The 21,195-nt window shown below is 35.9% G+C and overlaps 1 protein-coding gene across 1 annotated transcript; it reads left to right on the forward strand.

The window, feature by feature from the left end:
* The first annotated feature begins 1,001 nt into the window (after positions 1-1,001).
* Positions 1,002-17,177, forward strand: PLK4 (polo like kinase 4). Its single transcript, XM_032412803.1, has 16 exons — positions 1,002-1,252; positions 1,914-2,009; positions 2,795-2,890; positions 2,970-3,084; positions 3,332-4,358; positions 5,306-5,406; positions 7,923-8,290; positions 9,123-9,227; positions 9,813-9,915; positions 10,898-11,047; positions 11,774-11,907; positions 12,000-12,091; positions 12,236-12,380; positions 13,429-13,569; positions 16,515-16,621; positions 17,017-17,177. Exons 1-16 carry the CDS (start codon positions 1,223-1,225, stop codon positions 17,117-17,119), a joined length of 2,913 nt encoding a protein of 970 aa, XP_032268694.1. The 5' UTR covers positions 1,002-1,222; the 3' UTR covers positions 17,120-17,177.
* The last annotated feature ends 4,018 nt before the right edge of the window (positions 17,178-21,195 follow it).

Genomic DNA, 21,195 nt, shown 5'->3' on the forward strand with positions numbered 1-21,195 from the left:
AGCATTATCTACAATAGCCAAACTATGGAAGGAGCCCAAGTATCCACTGATTGATGAATGGATAAACAAGCTGTGGTATATATAGAATGGAATATTATTCAACCATAAAAAAGAATGAAATCTTGCCATTTGCAACAACATGATGGAGCTAGAGAGTATAATGCTGAACGAAGTAAGTTATATGATTTCACTCATATATGGAGTTTCAGAAACAAAACAAATGATCAAAGGAAAAAAAGAGAGATAAACCAAGAAACAGACTCTTAACTATAGAGAATAAACTGATGGTTACCAGAAGAGAGGAGGGTAGGGGTTATGGGTGAAATAGGTGTTGTCATGTTGAGCACTGAGCACCACCACTCCCCACTCTCTCTCTCAAATAAATAAATAAAATCTTAAAAAAAAAAAAATCTACGTTTGTGGTGTCATTCGTTTTAAATCCTTAATAAATATGTTTTCTCATCTGCAAAACATGGATCATTCCAACCTTATAGAAGTCTCCTTTAATCAATACATTGCATAAAGTGTGTGAGATCTCTTAAATGTAAGTTGCTATACAAATTACATAACAGCAATTTACCAAAATAAAGAATGGAGTTCAGTTTCTTAAAGCACCATACACATTCATTACAGTTAGGAAAATCTATGGAGTAAACGCAGAGGTACAAAGGGTGTTTAAGCTAGGTAATGATTTTTTTTTTCCCTGTGCTGTTCTGTCAAATTTAAACATTTGAACTTTTTAAAATCGTTTTAAAATCTTTATAGAAATGGAGATAGTTTTCCGGACAGTCAAGTGAGTAGCCTACCAGTTGCCTCATCTTTCAGTCTAGCTCTTTCATCCACAGTAAACCGGCCGTCTGAAAACTTAACTGCCAACACTCCCTAGCAATGCTGCAGGGCCGCCCGAGCATTTCCGGTTCTAGGCCCCTTCGGCCGTGCAGGAGAGCCTGCCACGCATGCGCGCCCGGTTTCTTTACGTCACGGCTAGCCTGGCTGGGACGGCAACCGGCGGGAGTTTTTCAAAATGGGAGCGCGGAGGCGGCGCCCAGGTCTCGGAAGGTGCCGGGGAGGCCTTTCAGTGGCTGTGCAGCCGTCGCCCGGAGCGGCGGCCTAGAGAGCCAAGCCTGATGGGCGCCAAGACCGGCTGGCTGCTTGGAGCGCTGCCTCGAAGGGACTGCGTGAAGGAAGCTAATCTGGGGAGCACAGGCCTGAGCCTGGAAATATGGCGACTTGCATCGGGGAGAAAATCGAGGTGAAAAGTCTTGGCAATCGTCTGCAGGGCAGGGTGGGGGTGGGGTGGGGTGGGGTAGTTGGAGTGGCAGGACTCGAGACTGCGGCAGAAAGGGGACCAGGCGAATCTAACGGCTGCGGGGCGGGCGCGGAGGTGATTTGGGAGAGTCCCAACCGCCGGCCAGGCTGTCTAGGGCGGAGCGCCCCGCCCCTCAGGCTGGGGTGTTGGGGGAAAGGTGAGTCGCTCGCGGCCCCGCCCGTCCGTCTCCGGACACCAAGGCTGTCCCGCCGGGTCTGCCGCGCTAGAACAGGTCAAAACTGCCACCCCCTTCTCCGAGGGGATGGCGGTTACCTCAGGCGGGAGCTGCGGCGGGATTCCAGCGGTGCCCTCTGCTCCCAGGGGTTGGCTGGAGGTGGGAGCAAGGTGCTGAAGTTGCACTGAGGTTGAGAAAGCAGTTCATTAGCGTGCTGTATCTGAAGCTCAGCCTGGACTTTCAGGGATCCCCACAAGGCGTCAGCATGCTTTCCACCCCAGACACCTGCTGTATGGAGGTGTAATACCTGCTTGAATTTTGAATTCATATTCCCCTCTTGATCCATTTTATCATCTTTTTCCAGTCTCTTCCTGTCTTCTTTTTTACTCCTGTGAGTCATCACACATATCTTTAATTTTAACTTTAAAGGATTTTAAAGTTGGGAATCTGCTTGGTAAAGGATCATTTGCTGGTGTCTACAGAGCTGAGTCCATTCACACTGGTTTGGAAGTTGCAATCAAAATGGTAAGAATATATTAACTTTTCACCTCTACTTTGCAAGTAATTAGAGAGGTGACTTAAAATGTAAGAAACTCTTTACCTATGAGGCTTTTTTTTTTGATTAAGGGTGGAGAGAACCCATTGCTTATGCAGAAGACAATAGTGCCAAGTCCAGCGATTGACCTTACAGATGTGTTAGGAGATCCTTGACTGTGCTTAAATAAGTGTTTTATTTTCATTCATGTTCAGTAGACCTAGTACTTGTTATTATGCAAACTTGTAGTAATTGATAGAAATCAAAGAACAAATAATTTGTTTATAATAATGAGTAGGACTTGTGCTACTTTTATATTACACTTGTAACACTCTAAAATACTATGTTTTGATTGTTAGGGGGTCAGTCTAATAGGAGTATCATAAACAAATTAAGAATCACTTATCTAAACCAGTAGGGAAAGGGAAGTTTTATTTTAAAAGCTTGTCTAGTAGAAAAAGAGGAACAGATTATTTAAATCTAGCGTGGCTAGATTTTTGTTGCTTGTTATAGATATGATAGTTGTGCTATTAAATTCTTTAAGTTGGGAAGGGATATTAGAATGCATTGGGTAAACTTTTACTGAATGTCCATTCTGCCAAGCACTCTGTTAGGTGCATGGGAAAACAGACAACAGAGTAAATTGACCTCATAAAGAAGTAGATAAAAGGACTTAAGAATATTTTAAAGTATACTTTCTCTCCAGAGTTAACTTCTGAAAACTTCACATTTGGAAGTTCATCATCAACATTTAAATGTCTCATGTTATTTTTAGATAGATAAGAAAGCCATGTACAAAGCTGGAATGGTGCAGAGAGTCCAAAATGAGGTGAAAATACATTGCCAGTTGAAACATCCTTCTATCTTGGAGGTAATACAAATTTTATAAAAGTGACCAAGGACATTGAATTTTTGTATATTATCATTTACTATGCCCTTTTACATTTCAGCTGTATAACTATTTTGAAGATAACAATTATGTGTATCTAGTATTAGAAATGTGCCATAATGGAGAAATGAACAGGTATCTAAAGAACAGAATGAAACCATTCTCAGAAAACGAAGGTAGGTGGCTGCTTTTTTTCTTTTGTGTATTTAAATTTTCCTCAACTGCCCAGTTGTCTTAAGGGGACTTAAAGGATATTATAAAATTATCATAATAGTATTTTGGTTGGTAAAACTAAGCTGCAAGCTGGTGTTCTAATGTAATACTGTGGCACATGTACTTGGGTTTCTAAAAACTGAATTCTAAGATTCTAAATACTGAATCACATTTTCTAAATTATAAATTTTATTTTTTGCATTCCAACAGCTCGACACTTTATGCACCAGATCATCACAGGAATGTTGTATCTCCATTCTCATGGTATATTACACCGGGACCTCACACTTTCTAACCTCTTACTTACTCGTAATATGAACATCAAGATTGCTGATTTTGGGCTGGCAACTCAATTGAAAATGCCGCATGAGAAGCACTATACATTATGTGGAACTCCTAATTACATTTCACCAGAAATTGCAACTCGAAGTGCACATGGACTTGAATCTGATGTTTGGTCCTTGGGCTGTATGTTTTATACATTGCTTATTGGGAGACCACCTTTTGACACTGACACAGTCAAGAACACATTAAATAAAGTAGTATTGGCAGATTATGAAATGCCAACTTTTTTGACAAGAGAGGCCAAGGACCTTATTCACCAGTTACTTCGTAGAAATCCAGCAGATCGTTTAAGTCTGTCTTCAGTATTAGACCATCCTTTTATGTCCCGAAATTCTTCAACAAAAAGTAAAGATTTAGGAACTGTAGAAGACTCAATTGATAGTGGACATGCCACAATTTCTACTGCAATTACAGCTTCTTCCAGTACCAGTGTAAGTGGTAGTTTCTTTGACAGAAGAAGACTTTTGATTGGTCAGCCACTCCCAAATAAAGTGACGATATTTCCAAAGAATAAAAATTCAAGTGATTTTTCTTCTTCAGGAGATGGAAGCAGTCTTTATACTCAGTGGCGAAATCAAGAACAAGAAACCAGTAATAGTGGAAGGGGAAGAGTGACACAGGATATAGAAGAAAGGCCACATTCTCGATACCTTCGTAGAGCCCATTCCTCTGATAGATCTGGCACTTCTAATAGTCAGTCTCGAGCAAAAACATTTACAGTGGAACGATGTCGCTCAGCAGAAATGCTTTCAAAATCCAAAAGATCAGGAGTAGATGAAAATGAAGAAAGATACTCACCTACAAACAGCAATACCAATATTTTTCACTTCTTTAAAGAAAAGACATCCAATAGTTCTGGATCTTTTGAAAGACCTGATAGTGATCAAGCACGGTAAGAAGAATTCTATCAAAAGCATTTTATTTTTCTATAAATGTTATATTAGTACAAATAGGAAGCTGCATCTAACTAAGGAGGGTTAATTTTTTCTAATATTGTCAGATGTTCCTGGGGTACTTCTTAGCTATGATTTCTATTTCTTATTAGAAAGAAAATCAGAATGATGATTTTTAATTGTAGTTAAGAAACTCTTTCATAGGGGCGCCTGGGTGGCTCAGTCATTGGGCATCTGCCTTCGGCTCAGGTCATGATCTCAGGGCCCTGGGATCGAGCCCCGCATCGGGCTCCCTGCTCAGCGGGAAGCCTGCTTCTCCCTCTCCCACTCCCCCTGCTAGTGTTCCCTCTCCTGCTGTGTCTCTGTCAAATAAATAAAATCTTTAAAAAAAACACAAAAAACCTCTTTCATAATAAGTGTATGTGCTCATGAATGTGTTTAATACTTGAGAATTTTGTTTCATTTTTTGTTTTATAGGAAACAGGTCTCCAGTGCAAAGTATCATATTAAACGTGTCTGATCCCTAAAGTACTCTGATAGTAACTGTTCTCTCTTTATCCCTCTCTCACACACACACACACACACACACACACACAAGCTGAGCAAGTGATGAGTAATCATATTATTGACTGCTTCTCACATGAAGGCAATTTTTTAATGACTGTAGTGTTTATTTTTTCCTTTTTCTGATCTTTGATTTTTATGCTTAAATGACAAGAGGGCAATAACCATGTAGAAACATTGTCACAGTACCATGGGCATTTTGATCTGGAAGTTTAGCTTCTTAGAGACAATTTAATTATGCAAATATTGGTTTCTATAGTTACTCTAAAATTTTTAGGTATTCAGATCAAAAGATAACTACCTTTTTAAATATTTTTATCTTCAAAAGTCATTACCTGATAATTTTTTTATTAGTTTATCGGAATTTTTTTTCTCTGTTCAGCTCCAGTCATTTTTGTCCAGGAAAAACTCCTTTTCCATTTCCAGACCAAATGTCTCAGACTGAAATGGTGCAACAGTGGTTTGGGAATCTGCAAATAAAGGGTGAGTTTTCTGTTTGGGTTTTCTAAAGAAAATAATACATTAAAAAATAAGAGCCCGGATAGCTCAGTCGGTAGAGCATCAGACTTTTAAAAAATAATAATAATACATTTTCAATAAACTATATTACAATAACAGTAATAATAACTTTACTCATTTTTAGTATTCGCTATATCAGTTACTGTCCTTAATGCTTAACAAATATTAACTTATTAAATTCTCACACACAAAAAATACAAAGCTAGGGGTGCGTGGGTGGCTCAGTCGGTTGAGCGTCTGCCTTCGGCTCAGGTCACGCGTGATCTCCGGATGCTGGGATGGAGCCCTGCATCGGGCTTCCTGCTCAGCGGGGAGTCTGCTTTTCTCTCTCTCCCTCTGCCCCACCCCACTGCTTGTTCTCTTTCTCTCAAATAAATAAATAAAATCTTTTAAAGAAAAATATGAAGATAATATCATTAGCCCTATCTTATTTGTGTTGCAGAGAGCTTAATTTGCCAAGCTGTACCACTGCCTATAAGCCGAGGGGCCAAGATTCCAATACAAGCAGTCTGGCTCATAGACTTTACTCTTTATCTCTCTGTTCTTGCAGCCTATCTGTAAGAAGCACCTACTATCAATGCCTATAAAATAATCAAAAGATGGTTGACCTTATTTTTAAGTAGAAGCTGATGTGGACATCATGGTTTACCAGTGGGACCTTACATACACTAAAGTACACAGCTACTAAAACCTTAATGGGTTTTTTTTGTTTTGTTTTGTTTTGTTTTTTTAAGTGAGCTCCAGGCCAACATGGGCTTGAACTCACAAACTTGAGATCAAGAGTTACATACTTGGGGCCCCTGGGTGGCTCAGTCCGTTAAGCGTCTGCCTCAGTCGGTTAAGCGTCTGCCTTTGGCTCAGGTCATGATCCCGGGGTCCCAGGATCAGGCCCCGCATCGGGCTCCCTGTTCAGCGGGAAGCCTGCTTCTCCCTCCGTCTCCCCCTGCTTGTGCTCTTTCTCTCTCTCTCTCTTAACTAAATAAATAAAATCTCTAAACAAACAAACACACAAAAGTGTTACATACTCTACTGACTGATTACATACTCTACTGACTGAGCCAGCCAGGCACCCCAAAACCTAAACATTTTTAAACAGCTGTCATCCAGGTCATTATTTTAGATTCAGAGTTTGACAGTTCAACATTTCTTATTAATGAATATGACAGACTCACAGAAGGTGGGTTGGAAATAACCGTGGAAAAAAAGGGAGAATAAAAAAGAAAACATATGGGGAGGAGGAGATCATTTCGTACTAAGTATTATATTACTTCAAAGAGTACATAATAGTTGTTATATTACCGCAAGCATCTATTCTTTTTTTCTTTTTAAAAAATATATTATTTTCAAGAGCCCAAAAGGGAATTAATCTTTTTATGTGTACTTGATGATGATAATAATTCAAGTTTATGGTTTTTAAACTATAAAATTGCCATGTACTTAATCTTGCACTTAACCTTCTGTTGTGTTGATAGATACTTTTATTTGGTAATACGGATATATCTGAGATGGAGAAATAAGCTTGTTTATAATCTAGTAGTGCTGCTGCAATTTTAAAGAATATTATTTGGTACAAAATATTTCTATCATAATGGAAGTAGGAGGAAGGAAAGCACTAACAAGTCATTTAGGGAAAAAAATGCAATATATATTTTTATAGTTTAGCATTTGAAAAATTGCCTTAATCAGATCTATATAGTCTAATCATTTAGGGGGCTTTAAAAAAATAATATTCCCATGTGAACTCTAAAACCATATAAAATATAAATGGGGCAAATACCCTTGTAATATTAAATATTAATCATAATATGAAAACTATTTCATATACTGTTTTTGCTTTTACTTGCATATTTTATAAGTAAAGATGGTGACAGTCCTCAGCTTAAAGAGGATACATTTACATATTACATAGAATGATTACCTGGGAGCTCCTCAAATCTGTACTTGTTGGAACACTGGAAGTTACTTATTTTAGAATTAGTAAGTGACCCTGATTTTGCCTTGATTGAAAAATGAATTTCATATTAATATCTTTTTTTTCTTAGTTTTAGGAGTATAAAGGTATATCTTTGCAATCTGGATTAAAATGTTCTTTTAAAGTCATTCTTGGGGAGCCTGAGTGGCTCAGTCGGTTAAGTGTCTACCTTCTGCTCAAATCATGATCCCAGGGTTCTGGGATCGAGCCCCACATCGGTCTGCCTGCTCAGTGGGGAGTCTACTTCTCCCTCTTCCTCTGCCTCCTCCCACCTGCTTATGCTCATGCTCTATCTCTCTCTCTCTCTCAAATAAATAAATAAAATCTTTAAAGTCATTCTTGTATATGTCTTATCTTAAAACTGCTTATTTGTTAGAAATATTATAAGCATTTTTTTTACTAGATTTCTTTTGTACCTCAAAACAAAATTATACTAGCATGACATTGTGTTGTGTAGACTTGTTTTTTTCATTTTTCACTAAATTGCCTCATTCTGTGTATAATGCAGCTCATTTAAGAGAAAATACTGAACACAACAGCATTAGCCCAAACAGAGATTTCCAAGGCCATCCAGATTGGCAGGACACATCAAGAAATGCTTGGACTGAGACGCGAGCCAAAAAGAGCCCTGATGCTTCTGATAATGTGCATCCTGCAAAACAGCTGAATACCATGAAATATATGACTGCATTTCAAAGTAAACCAGAGATAATTCAACAAGAATCTGTTTTTGGCTCAGATCCTCTTTCTGAACAAAGCAAGACTAGGGATATGGAGCCACCATTGGGTTATCAGAAACGTACACTACGAGGCATTACATCTCCTTTGACTGCTTACAGGTTAAAACCGATTAGACAGAAAACCAAAAAGGCTGTGGTATGTCTATCATTTTTCTAAATTACTATGTGGTATTTTCCTTGAGTATGTGGTTTCTTGTATCAAATATGTTTCTTTTAGTTCCTGTACTTTTGATATTTACATGAGAAACTCATTTAAAAGTAAAGAGACCGGGAGTTTATGGAAAAATAGCTAGTGTTTTCTTCTGGCTACTTCAAGAATGGTGAATTGATACTGATAAGTTTTGAATTTTAAATTATTGATAATGAGAAACATTTAAAAATAACAGGGGCTAAGTACTGTGTTAAATATTATTTTATTCACAATTCCAGTTACTAAATTAATATTTAATACTGCTTTTTGCTTTTGTCTTGTTTTGGTATTTAATCTAGTCTCAAATGAAAAAGGTAAACTAAAAAATAAAATTTTTTTTTAACATCTGGAATTATTTAAAGAAAAAGAGTATACACAAAATCAAGTTTAGAGTTTAAATTGATGTATGAATTGGGAATAGCGATTTTAATTTTTTAATTCCATCTGCCTCCTGTTTGTACCTTGCTTTCTGTTTCACCCAATCTGCCTTTGTTTGGCTTGCTTTTGTCTTTTCAAAGTCCTTATTCTCCACCCCTACCTTCTGCTTTCGTTCTGCTCTCTGGTTATCATTTCACACTTAATTATGCCTTCTTACCTTTGCTCCTTATGTTTCACAATTGTGCTCAAATACACCTGTGGTGTAGACTGTTGCAGAGAAGCAGCCATTTGATTTTGACTTGAATTTTTGTTTCTGCTATGGTTAAGTACTTTTAAGTGTTATATATGTCAGAGCTATTATAGATAACGAGAATTGTTACTAATGTTTCTTGTTTTTTAGGTTAGCATACTTGATTCAGAGGAGGTATGTGTGGAGCTTCTAAAGGAGCATACATCTCAAGAATATGTGAAAGAAGTTCTTCAGATATCTAGTGATGGAAATATGGTAATGTGGCTTTACTTTATTTTGCAACTTTAAATCATCATTAAGCATTTAGAATTCCAATTTGTTCTACAAGGATATCGTTAAAATATTTAAAAACTGGTTTTCTTAATGTGATAGTATTTCTGAAATTCAAAAACTAAAATAGCATATTATATATATTTAATTAATGTGGTTTTAAAAGTAATTATAGCTTGTAGCAAAATCTAAACTTTAAGTTTGAAAAGCAAAATAACTGGGGTGCCTGGGTGGCTCAGTCGTTAAGCGTCTCCCTTCGGCTCAGGTCGTGATCCCAGGGTTCTGGGATTGAGCCCCATATCGGGCTCCCTGCTCAGCAGGAAGCCTGCTTCTCCCTCTCCCACTCCCCCTGCTTGTGTTCCCTCTCTCACTGTGTCTCACTCTGTCAAATAAATAAATAAAATCTTTAAAAAAAAAAAGGCAAAATAATTACTTCTAGGGAATATTTAACATTTTCAATAAAATAATATTTAATTTTACATGTGAGCTCTTTTCATAATTTTATTAACAAAATATAGCACTCTAACTTAATGGCATATAATTAGAATTCTTAAAAAAACTTTTTGGCAGATCACTATTTATTATCCCAATGATGGAAGAGGTTTTCCTCTTGCTGATAGACCACCACCCCCTACTGACAACATCAGTAGGTACAGCTTTGACAATTTACCAGGTATGTAAATTTACCAGGGAATAAATTTAGATAATGGATTTATACATACGTAAACTCCGTATGTGTGGATATCATCGATTGTAAATGTCTTGCTTCAGCCAGGCTGCAGCTCATGTTCTCATACTTTATATATGGTGAGATGTGGTGTAACTTACTAATCCAATGTTTATTCATAATCTGTGTTATCACGTATTTAAGTAAAAACTATGGAATATTAGTCATATATCACACAAATATAATATGTACACTTGTTTAGTTACTAATTTGTTTAGAATCTTGTTTAAAATTCAACATAAAGTATCAATTTTTGACTTTGGAAAGCATTATTATGCTCCATAAATGATCATCTATAATTATGGCTAACCAAATTTGACTCCTTGTTCAGCTTCTGGATATTATGGATGGGGGAATTAAATATTGAATAGTAAGACTTCACTGAAGTGACTTTTAGAATCAAACAAGAAAACCTATCTGACCTAACTCTATTAGAAATCAAAACAGATAGACAAGACTAAATACTGTAAGTGACTATAGTTACAAGGAATTGTAAAAACTAATTTTGAATAGTAGGACCACAAAACTCTATGCTTTACTAACATAAAAAGAACTACATCTTTTCCTGATAGTCTGATTCTGTTTTCTCAGGTAGAAATTTTTTCATTTCAATTTTTAAAACTTTTCTGGAATCATTACTTAAAATAAGGAGTCAATGAGTCAAAGAAAGAGATTTTTTAAATAATCATGGTACTATTCATCAGATTTTGTTATATACTTCTTGGGAATTGTATTATATTGTCTTTAGTTTTCATTACAATAATAGACTTGCATGACTAAAATATCTTTATTTTGGTAATGAGGTTTCTAACCTATCAACTTGAATTTTTGAGGAAGAGTAGAGATCAATATTAAACTTAGGGAATTTATATGTCAAATCAACACTTTATTTCCTACTATTAGGTACTTTTTTTCTTTTCTTCCCTAGAGAAGTACTGGCGAAAATATCAATATGCTTCCAGATTTGTACACCTTGTAAGATCTAAATCACCCAAAATCACTTATTTTACAAGATATGCTAAATGCATTTTGATGGAGAATTCCCCTGATGCTGATTTTGAGGTTTGGTTTTATGATGGTAAGTACCATTTAGAAATGGTAATTTTTTTCCCTTTAGTTTATAATTTAGTAGTTGTGTTTTTTTTTTTAATTCACCACAAGTTTATAAACTATATATTCATACAAATTAATTACACAGCACTGTGTACTATATGCTAAATATGTTAACCAAATTTATTTATATATACTTTCATGTAAACAGCTTATTCTCCAATACGTATATTAGTCCTCTTTCCCTAAATAGCTCAGATTTAACAACATTCAAGTTGATAGTACAGAATCACCTGAAATAAATATCCTATTTCTTAATAGAATCTCAAATGGACATAAACCAAATGATGAAAATTAGAAATGTGGCAAAAGGATAGGGTTGAACTAGAGAATATTATTTTCTAAATCTATTCTATAAAGATGATTTACTTTTTAATAGGTAAAACTCCCTTTAAGGGACACCTAGCACATACATTCGCACAGTACACATATAATTATAGCTATCCTTCAGTTATGTTTTTGTATGAGATCAGTGATTTTTTAAGATATCCTAAAAGTATCAGACTTAAGCCAGATATATGCAGAAAAAAATGGATGGCCTATATTTATTGAATACATTCAGAGCCTCATTTTATTAATGTTCAGTGAGTGAATATAAATAATACCTTGATCTTTATGCACTAGTATGATAATGAGTATAAACAGGAATATTTAAAGAAATGATAAAAGAGTAGTTTTCTTCTTATTCTTTAAGGAGCAAAGATACACAAAACCGAAGATTTAATTCAGGTGATTGAAAAGACTGGGAAATCTTATACCTTAAAAGGTGAAAGTGAAATTAATAGCTTAAAAGGGGAAATACAAATGTATATGGATCATGCAAATGAGGTATGTACCTAGTTGGGGTAGGTTTTTCATACCAATTAATAGTGATTCCAAGTGACAGGTGAAATAATGACAGCACTATTCTTTTGAAATAGGGCCATCGTATTTGCTTAGCACTGGAATCCATAATTTCAGAAGAGGAAAAGAAAAGTGGAAGTGCTCCCTTTTTCCCAATAATTGTAGGAAGGTAAATATTTGAAAAAATTTTAAATATGTCTAAGATGTATCGGAAATGTTAAAAAAAAGTAGTGTTTACATTATGGGCATTTTTTAGTTTTCTGTAATTTGAAAGCTTTAAGGGAATATATTCGGACATTTCTTTCCCCTTCAGAAAACCTGGTAATACTAGTTCACCTAAGGCCTTATCACCTCCTCCTTCTGTGGATTCAAACTACCTGATGAGTGATAGAGCATCTTTGAATAAAATGATGAATAGTGCTGCTTATCCAAAACCGGCACCAATACTTAATCCTTCTGTAAGTAAATATGTGTCACTTCTATACTTTAAACTCTTCAGTGATTGCCTCATGCCCTTCATATAAAATTTAAATTCCTTACTATGGCCTTACTATCATCTGTCTACTTCTCCCCTGTCTACTTTACCCTGTACTGTCTATGCCTTCTTTAGTTCTTCAAGTAAATCAAACTTTCAGGGCCTTTTCACCTGCTATTCATTTGACCTGGAACTTTTCTCTAACCTCTTAATGGCTAATTCTTTCTCATCCTTTAGGTCTCATTTTATTTTTATTATTTTTATTTTTTTAAAGATTTTATTTATTTGACAGATAGAGAGTACAAGTAGGCAGAGCGGCAGGCAGAGGGAGAGAGAGAAGCAGGCTCTCCGCTGAGCAGGGAGCCCGACGTGGGGCTCGATCCCAGGACCCTGAAATCATGACCTGAGCCGAAGGCAGATGCTTAACGACTGAGCCACCCAGGGGCCCCCAGGTCTCAGTTTAAATGTTACCCCTGTGAGGCCTAACCTGTCCCCTCTGGGAAAAAGCAAAATATGTTACTATATGTATCATTTTATTTTTACTAATAAAATATCATTGACTGCCTTAATATCCATGATAGATCATTGGTTACATAAACTTATTAAATTTTTAATCAGTGAACTGTCATGCCTATAAATACTATATAGCGATACAGAAAAATGCAACATTAAAGAAATAGATCTATCTGTGTATACTCATACACATATACGTATATACTGTAATTGCAGTTATGAAAAATTGTACCTTGGGGAAAAAAAAGGCAAAAGAAATCTACCTAAATGAAAACAGCAACTGTGATTTTCTTCTGTTCTGTATTTCTCTAATTTTCTGTAATGTGGTTATATACTTGCATTTTTTTGTTAATATTTTAATTTAAATCTGAAGTTTATTATGTGGTTATATCTTAATTTTTTAACTTTGTTATTAAAAATTATTTTCAGCTAATGAAAATCTAGTCATTTTTCAGTTTTGCTGAAGTTGGCTTATAAAAATGCTAAGGAATAATCTTTTTGTCTTTTACTGTTTGTAGATGGTTACAAATGAAGGACGTGGCTTTACGGCTGCAGCTTCTGGAACAAACATCTCTTCTAGTAGTCTAAAAGAATGTCTTCCTAAATCAGCACAACTTTTGAAATCTGTTTTTGTGAAAAATGTTGGTTGGGCTACACAGGTGAGAAGTTTTTATAGTAAAGTGAATTTTCTCAGTATGAATTTCTTTAGTTTTCACAGTCATTAGACAATTATCAAAAAAAAAATAAATAATTTTAAAGATTTCTCTTTGCAAGAAAGATTTTACACCTTTTTTTACATTGGTTATATTAAAATTTTAGACATTTTTTATTTGTACACACTTGGAGAACTCTAGGGTTGGTAAGGCGTAAGTGATTTGTTTTTGACATTTGTTTTTACAGTTTTAAAAACAAGTGTTTTAAACCCAAATGTCCACTGATAGATGGATGAAGAAGATGTATGTGTAGGGGCGCCTGGCTGACTCAGTCCATAGAGCATGCGACTCGATCTCAGGGCTGTGAGTTCAAGCCCCATGTTGGGCATAGAGCCCACTTAAAATTAATTAATAACTATACATACATACATACGTTAAAAAAAAGTATGTGTATATACACAATGGAATATTACTCAGCCATAAGAAAAAAGAATAAAATCTTGCCATTTTTGACAACATGGGTGGGCCTAGAGGGTATTATGCCAAGTGAAATAAGTCAGAGAAAAACAAATATATGATTTCACTTACATGTGGAAGCTAAAAAGCAAAACAGAAAGAAGCTCATCCATACAGAAAACAAACTGGTCATTGCCAGAGGGGAGGAGGATTGGCAAACTAGGTGAAGGGGATTAAGAGGTACACACTTCCAGCTGTAAAATAAATAAGTCACAGAAATGAAAAGTACAGCATAGGGAATATAGTCAATAATACTGTGATAGTGTTGTGACAGATTGTGAGCATTGAGTGCTGTATAGAATTGTTGAATCACTATGTTGTATACCTGAAACTAACATACCATTGTATGTCAACTGTGCTTCAATTTAAAAAATAAATTAAGAAAAACAGAATAGCGGGGCGCCTGGGTGGCTCAGTTAGTTAAGTGTCTGCCTTCGGCTCAGGTCATGATCTCAGGGTCCTGGGGTCAGCCCCATGTCGGGCTCCCTGCTCGCTGGGAAGCCTGCTTCTCCCTCTCCCTCTGCCCTTCCATCCTGCTCATGCTCTCTCTCTCTGTCTCTCTCTCTTAAATAAATAAAATCGTAAAAAACAAACAAACAGAATAGAGGTGTCTCATAATGGCTACTTGTTGGGAATTGAGAATGATGTTCATGACATTTAGTTTTATAAACTATTTTTAATCTATTACTAGAGTAACTCTCATTTGGCAGAAAAGGATTTTTGCATTTAAAAATTAAGTCCAGGGGCTCCTGGATGGCTCAGTCATTAAGCGTCTTCCTTTGGCTCAGGTCATGATGCCAGGGTCCTGGGATCGAGCCCCGCATCGGGCTCCCTGCTCAGCGAGAAGCCTGCTTCTCCCTCTTCCACTCCCCTTGCTTGTGTTCCCTCTCTCACTGTGTCTCTCTCTGTCGAATAAATAAATAAAATCTTTAATAAATAAATAAATAAAAATTAAGTCCACATTGAGTTTCATACTTACAGAATTATATGTAGGTGTGAGCCTGTATGTATGTATTATCTGAAAGCTTGAATATTGGAGACTTGAGCATAGTACATGTAATTTTTACTTACCAGTGAAGAAAAATGCATCTTAGACCTTTATGAGGGTAGGAAATAAATGAAGGGAACTCAGCATTTGTTGAGTACCTGCTATGTGGTACCATGTTTCTCACATATATTGTCATATATAAAGCTGGTGTTACCTCCTTTTATAGATAGTAAAATTATGGCTTATAACTGTTGATTGACTTGCACAGTCTTACTTGGTAGTTGGCAGTCTGGTTGTAAACTCAGGTCTGTTTGATTCCAGTGACCATGTGTTCTCTCTGCTGTTTGGAGTGCCACATTGTATATTAGTGACTCTATCAAATATCAGTGACTAAAGGAATAAGTTGCAAAGGCTAAGGTATAATGTTCTCAGGCAGAAGAGAAATTCTGTAGCCCAAGAACAAAGAATAGGGGGAAATCCTAATTTAAGAAAATGTTACTTTTGTTATTTCCTAAATCTCTTCTTGGTTAGAAATGCTATTGGAGGGGCTCAGTCATTAAGTGTCTGCCTTCAACTCAGGTCATGATCCCAGGGTTCTGGGATCGAGCCCCACATCGGGCTTCCTGCTCGGCGGGAAGCCTGCTTCTCCCTCTCCCACTCCCCCTGCTTGTGTTTCCTCTCGCTATGTTTCTCTCTGTCAAATAAATGAATAAAATCTTTAAAAAAAAAAAAAAGAAAGAAATGCTATTGGAGTGGGGGGGGAGGACACAAAACTACTCAGACATCATAGTAGAAATGAATGGGAAACAGGATTCATTTAGAATAATTTTAATATTTTAATGCCATAGCTATTAAAGGAATAATCAGAAAAGATGTGAATATTCTCAGCGCTACTACCATCACAACCCCATATTTGTAGTTTTCTGAGAGGGTTGCTTTTTTTTTTTTTTTTAAGATTTATTTAATTTGAGACGCCTGGGTGGCTCAGACATTAAGCGTCTGCCTTCGGCTCAGGTCATGATCCCAGGGTCCTTGGATCGAGCCCTGCATCGGGCTCCCTGCTCCTCTCTCTCCCACTCCCCCCTGCTCGTGTTCCTGCTCTCACTATCTCTCTCTCTCTCTCTCTCTGTGTCAAATAAATAAAATCTTAAAAAAAAAAAAATTAATTTAAGAGAGAGCGCACGCTCGTTCAAGCACGAGCAGTGGGTGTGCAGAGGGAGGCAAGCAGACTCCCTGCTTAGTGGGGAGCCCTATACGGGGCTTGATACTAGGACGCTGAGATCATGACCCGAGCCAGAATCAAGAGTCAGATGCTTAACTGACTGAGCCACCCAAGAGCTCTGAGCATTGTTTTTTTTAACTGTGTGAAAGTCCTGTTAAACATGAGTACCTTTTAAGAACTTTAAATCTTCTACTGTATAGTAATTTTGCACACTTATTTTTCTAGTTAACTACTGGAGCTGTGTGGGTTCAGTTCAATGATGGGTCCCAGTTGGTCGTGCAGGCAGGAGTGTCTTCTATCAGTTATACATCACCAAATGGTCAAACAACTAGGTAAGTTCTTAATATAATGGTTGAGATTTAGCCCTTTGCTATATAATTTTGTTTTCTCTGTATGTTGAAATAAATGATTTAATAAGGTTTTGTATGTTCTTTAGATTAAGGCCTTCAATTTAATGAAGAATCCAATTTTCAAGTCAGCTCAAGTTTTTGACCTAATTTTCTTTTTATTATTTAAATACATTTAGAAAGTGGCCTATTTTAAAAGGAAACAAACTGGATATGCTTAACTTGATTTAGGTATCTACTTAAATAATTTTGTGTAATTTTTCTGAGGTGCCTCTTTCATTGAAGAATTACTGAGAAATAGAATATGCCTTTTGGTAGTCTCATACAAACCAATTAATTAAGTTATGTTTTTGTCTTTTTTTTTCTTTTGCTTCACTTAGGTATGGAGAAAATGAAAAATTGCCAGATAACATCAAACAGAAATTACAGTGTCTTTCTTCCATCCTTTTGATGTTTTCTAATCCAGCTCCTAGTTGTGAATAATTAAAGCTCCTTTTAGATACATAAGTCTAATAAATAACTTTGTTGGCTTTCAAGTAAAGTGACTTTTTTTATTTAATTTAACTTCCTCAGAAAGCCTTTCTATAAAAGACAGTTTTAATCTATACCATAATGGATGTATTCTAATGAGAGAACAAAACAGAATGAAACTTCTAAGATGTACTGGTCATAGATTAAAATAGTACACTGGACTTTGCTCTTAGAACATATACCCCCAAACTTTGTGTTCATATATTTGTATTGAACAGTCTTTTAAAAGCAAAAATATAAATGGTGTGTGGTATATTTATGCTTTTTTTATTGTTTTCCCTACTTCTCAGACATGTTGAGAATCATGGAAAAAACATGCTGGAGTCTTTGAGGTTTTGACCATGTAAATAATGTGTATTTATGTTGTAAGTAACATATGTAAACATGTATATTTGTTTTATATTTATTTTTGTAGCACCAGTTTCTAATGAAACATTTTTGAAAATGCATTTTATAAAAAAAATAAATACAGAGATAAGTTGCTTTATCTTTTGATTTATTTAATTAAATACTTATTTTAAAGTAAGTTACTAGTAAGCTCATTTTTAAATTATGTTGCCTATTTAGGAGCCAGTTAAATTTTTTAAATTAATTTTGCAAATGGTAAATACATTGTTTCTCTACCTTTATTTGAAAATATCTGTATATTTTAATGATAAACATTTTAACACTGTAGAACTTAATACAATAGTTAAGATGAAGAAAAAGAATATTTGATAGTGGACAGCCATTACCTTTTACTCAAGGTAAAATAGGAATGAAATAAAACTATATAAATATGATAAAGTCTTTTTAACCTAATGTTTCCTGCTGTTTATTAGAATTAGAAATATTTGAGCTAATTCCATTTAGTAGACAGGAATACCTAATGCCACAATTATTCAACATTGTTTTGGACATTTTTGCCTAAGGCAATGAGAAGAATATTAATTTGCAACATAATTTGCAGAGTTAATAAAAAAAAGACAACCCGATAGAAGTATGGACAAAAGAGATGAGCAGATAATTCACAAAGACAGAAAAGAGGAAATATATGCTCACCATATTTATAGTTGGAGAAATGCAAAATTAAGACAAAATCATTTCCTTTTATCAAAGAGATTGGTAAAAAATAATAAAATAGTGCTTGCTAAGAGAAACAGGGCATTCTCATGTGTTGATTAGTGTAATTAGTGTAAAAGTAATTTGGCAATATCTGTTAGAATTAACACATTTTAGTACATTGGTAATCAATTTTCAAGAGGAAAATTATGTAAGCCCATCCTTAGGGAAAAAGTATGATGAAAAATAAGAGTTACCCTCTAAAAATGGAAGTAGTTAAGGAATTTCTAGCTTAATTTTGAAGGCTAATAAATACATTTTGCTTTGACAGACTTTAGGTGTATTTTTTGTCATCTCTTTCAGTCTTAATATGTCTCTCTTTCAGGTACTTCTCTTATACATATCATATAACTGAATTTTGTTTTTTATATTTTTATTTATTTTTATTTATTTTTTATTTATTTATTTGACAGAGAGAGACACAGTGAGAGGGAACACAAGCAGGGGGAGTGGGAGAGGGAGAAGCAGCCTTCCCGCTGAGCAGGGAGCCCAGTGTGGGCTCGATCCCAGGACCCTGGGATCATGACCTGAGCCAAAGGCAGACGCTTAACGCCTGAGCCACCCAGGCGCCCCTGAATTTTGTTTTTTAATCCAATCTGATAACCTCTGTAGTCTACTGTGTTCACGTTTATTATCATTTCTGATATGTTTACTGTTTGTCATTACAGTTCTATTGTATTTATGTCTACCAGTTTCTTTTGTGTTTTGTATCTGCATACTTCTTTGCTTTTCTTTTTTTCCTTTCCTGCCTTCTTCGAGGCTGAATTTCCTGTAATCTCTTTTACTTTTTGTACTGATTTTCTTTGAGAGGGTACAGCAGTGGTTTATTAATATTCACTTTACGTTATCATGACTATGAAAATATTCATAGCTGAGCTATGTATCACACTAGAATTACATTTCTTGAACAACTTTGTGTTTTTCCGGAGTTACTTTGCTTGCTCAAACACATCTGATAATCTATCTGTATTTTTTTTTTGGTTCCTTTTTCTCTCCTTTTGAAGACAGCTCTCTTGAGCCTTCTGATTTCCTTTTTCTATCTGGACTGGTTGCTATGTATATAGCATTTCCAGTGTATAAATAAAATACATTGTAATTTGTTTATACATTATAATGCTGATGAACATTTGGGTTGTTTCCAGATTTTGGCTTTGAAAACCATACTGCTATGACAGTGTTTGGGTGAATATGCACGCAAGTTTCTCTGGAGTTTTACTTAGAACTGCATTTGCTGGATCTTAATATTGGTGTATCTCAAATGTTAGGAGATAATGCCTAATTTTTTTACATTTCCACCTGCAACATATGAGTTTATATTGTTCCACACCCTCATCAGTACTTGGTGTTGTGATCTATTAAAATTTTTGCCAGATTGACAAGTGTAGAATTGTGTATCATTGTGGTTTTAATTTGCATTTCCCTAATTACTGAAGAGGTTGAAATCTTATTTATTAGATAGTCATCTTTCCTCTTGTGAAGTGCCTTCTTCTGCCTATTTTTTCTCTTGGGTTGTCTGGCTTTTTCTTGGTGATTATGAAGAGTTCTGAATATCCTTTGTCTATTGACATATGTGGCAAACGTCTTCTCCCAGTCTAGGTTCCCACTCTCTTAGTAATGTCTTGATAAACAGAAATTCTTAACTTCAATGTAGTCTAATTTTACAGACTTCCTTTACGGATACTGCTCTTTAAATTCTGGATAGTATTCAAAAAAAATTCTTTATTTAAATTCAATTTAGTTAACATATACTGTATTATTAGTTACCGGGGTAGAATTTAGTGATTCATCAGTTGCATGTAACACCCAGTGCTCATGGCATCAATTGCCCTCCTTAATGCCCATTACCCAGTTACCCCTTCCCTCCACTCACTTTCCATCCAGCAACCCTCAGTTTCTTTCCTAGAGTTCAGCATCTCTTATGGTTTGCCTCCATCTCTATCTTATTTTTCCTTCCCTTCCCCTATGTTCATCTGTTTTGTTTCTTAAATTCCACATATGACTGAACTCATGGTATTTGTCTTTCTCTGACTGACTTATTTCGCTTAGCATAATACCCGCTAGTTCCATCCACGTCATTGCAAATAGCAAGATTTCATTCTTTTTGATGGCTGAGTAATATCCCAGTGTGTGTGTGTGTGTGTGTGTCTGTGTACACACACACACACACACACACACACACACACACATATATATATATACACAACATCTTCTTTATCCATTTATCTGTTGGTAGACATCTGGGCTCTTTCCATAGTTTGGCTCTTGTAGACATTGCTGCTATAAACATTGGGGTGCAGGTGCCCCTTCGGATCACTATGTTTGTATCCTTTGGATAAATACCTAGTGCAGTTGCTGGGCTGTAGCGTAGCTCTATTTTAACATTTTAAGGAAACTCCATACTGTTTTCCAGAGTGGCTGCACCAGCTTGCATTCCCACCAACAGTGTAAGATGGTTCCCCGTTCTCCACATCCTCACCAACATTTGTTGTTTCCTGAGTTGTTCATATTAGCCATTCTGACCAGTGTGAGGTGGTATCTCATTGTAGTTTTGATTTGGATTTCCCTGATGCCAAGTGATATTGAGCATTTTTCAATGTGTCTGTTGGTCATTTGTATGTCTTCTTTGCCTATTTCTTGACTGCATTATTTGTTTTTTGGGTGTTGAGCTTGGTAAGTTTTTTGTTTTTTTTTAAGATTTTATTTATTTATTTGACAGAGACATAGTGAGAGAGGGAACACAAGCAGGGGGAGTGGGAGAGGGAGAAGCAGCCTTCCCGCTGAGCAGGGAGCCCAGTGTGGGCTCGATCCCAGGACCCTGGGATCATGACCTGAGCCAAAGGCAGACGCTGAACAACTGAGCCACCCAGGCGCGCTGAGCTTGGTAAGTTCTTTATACATTGTGGATACTAGCCCTTTATCTGATAAGA

The sequence above is a fragment of the Phoca vitulina genome, unplaced genomic scaffold, assembly GCF_004348235.1.
Source record: "Phoca vitulina isolate PV1807 unplaced genomic scaffold, GSC_HSeal_1.0 scaffold14, whole genome shotgun sequence".
In the NCBI taxonomy this organism is placed as follows: Eukaryota; Metazoa; Chordata; class Mammalia; order Carnivora; family Phocidae; genus Phoca; species Phoca vitulina.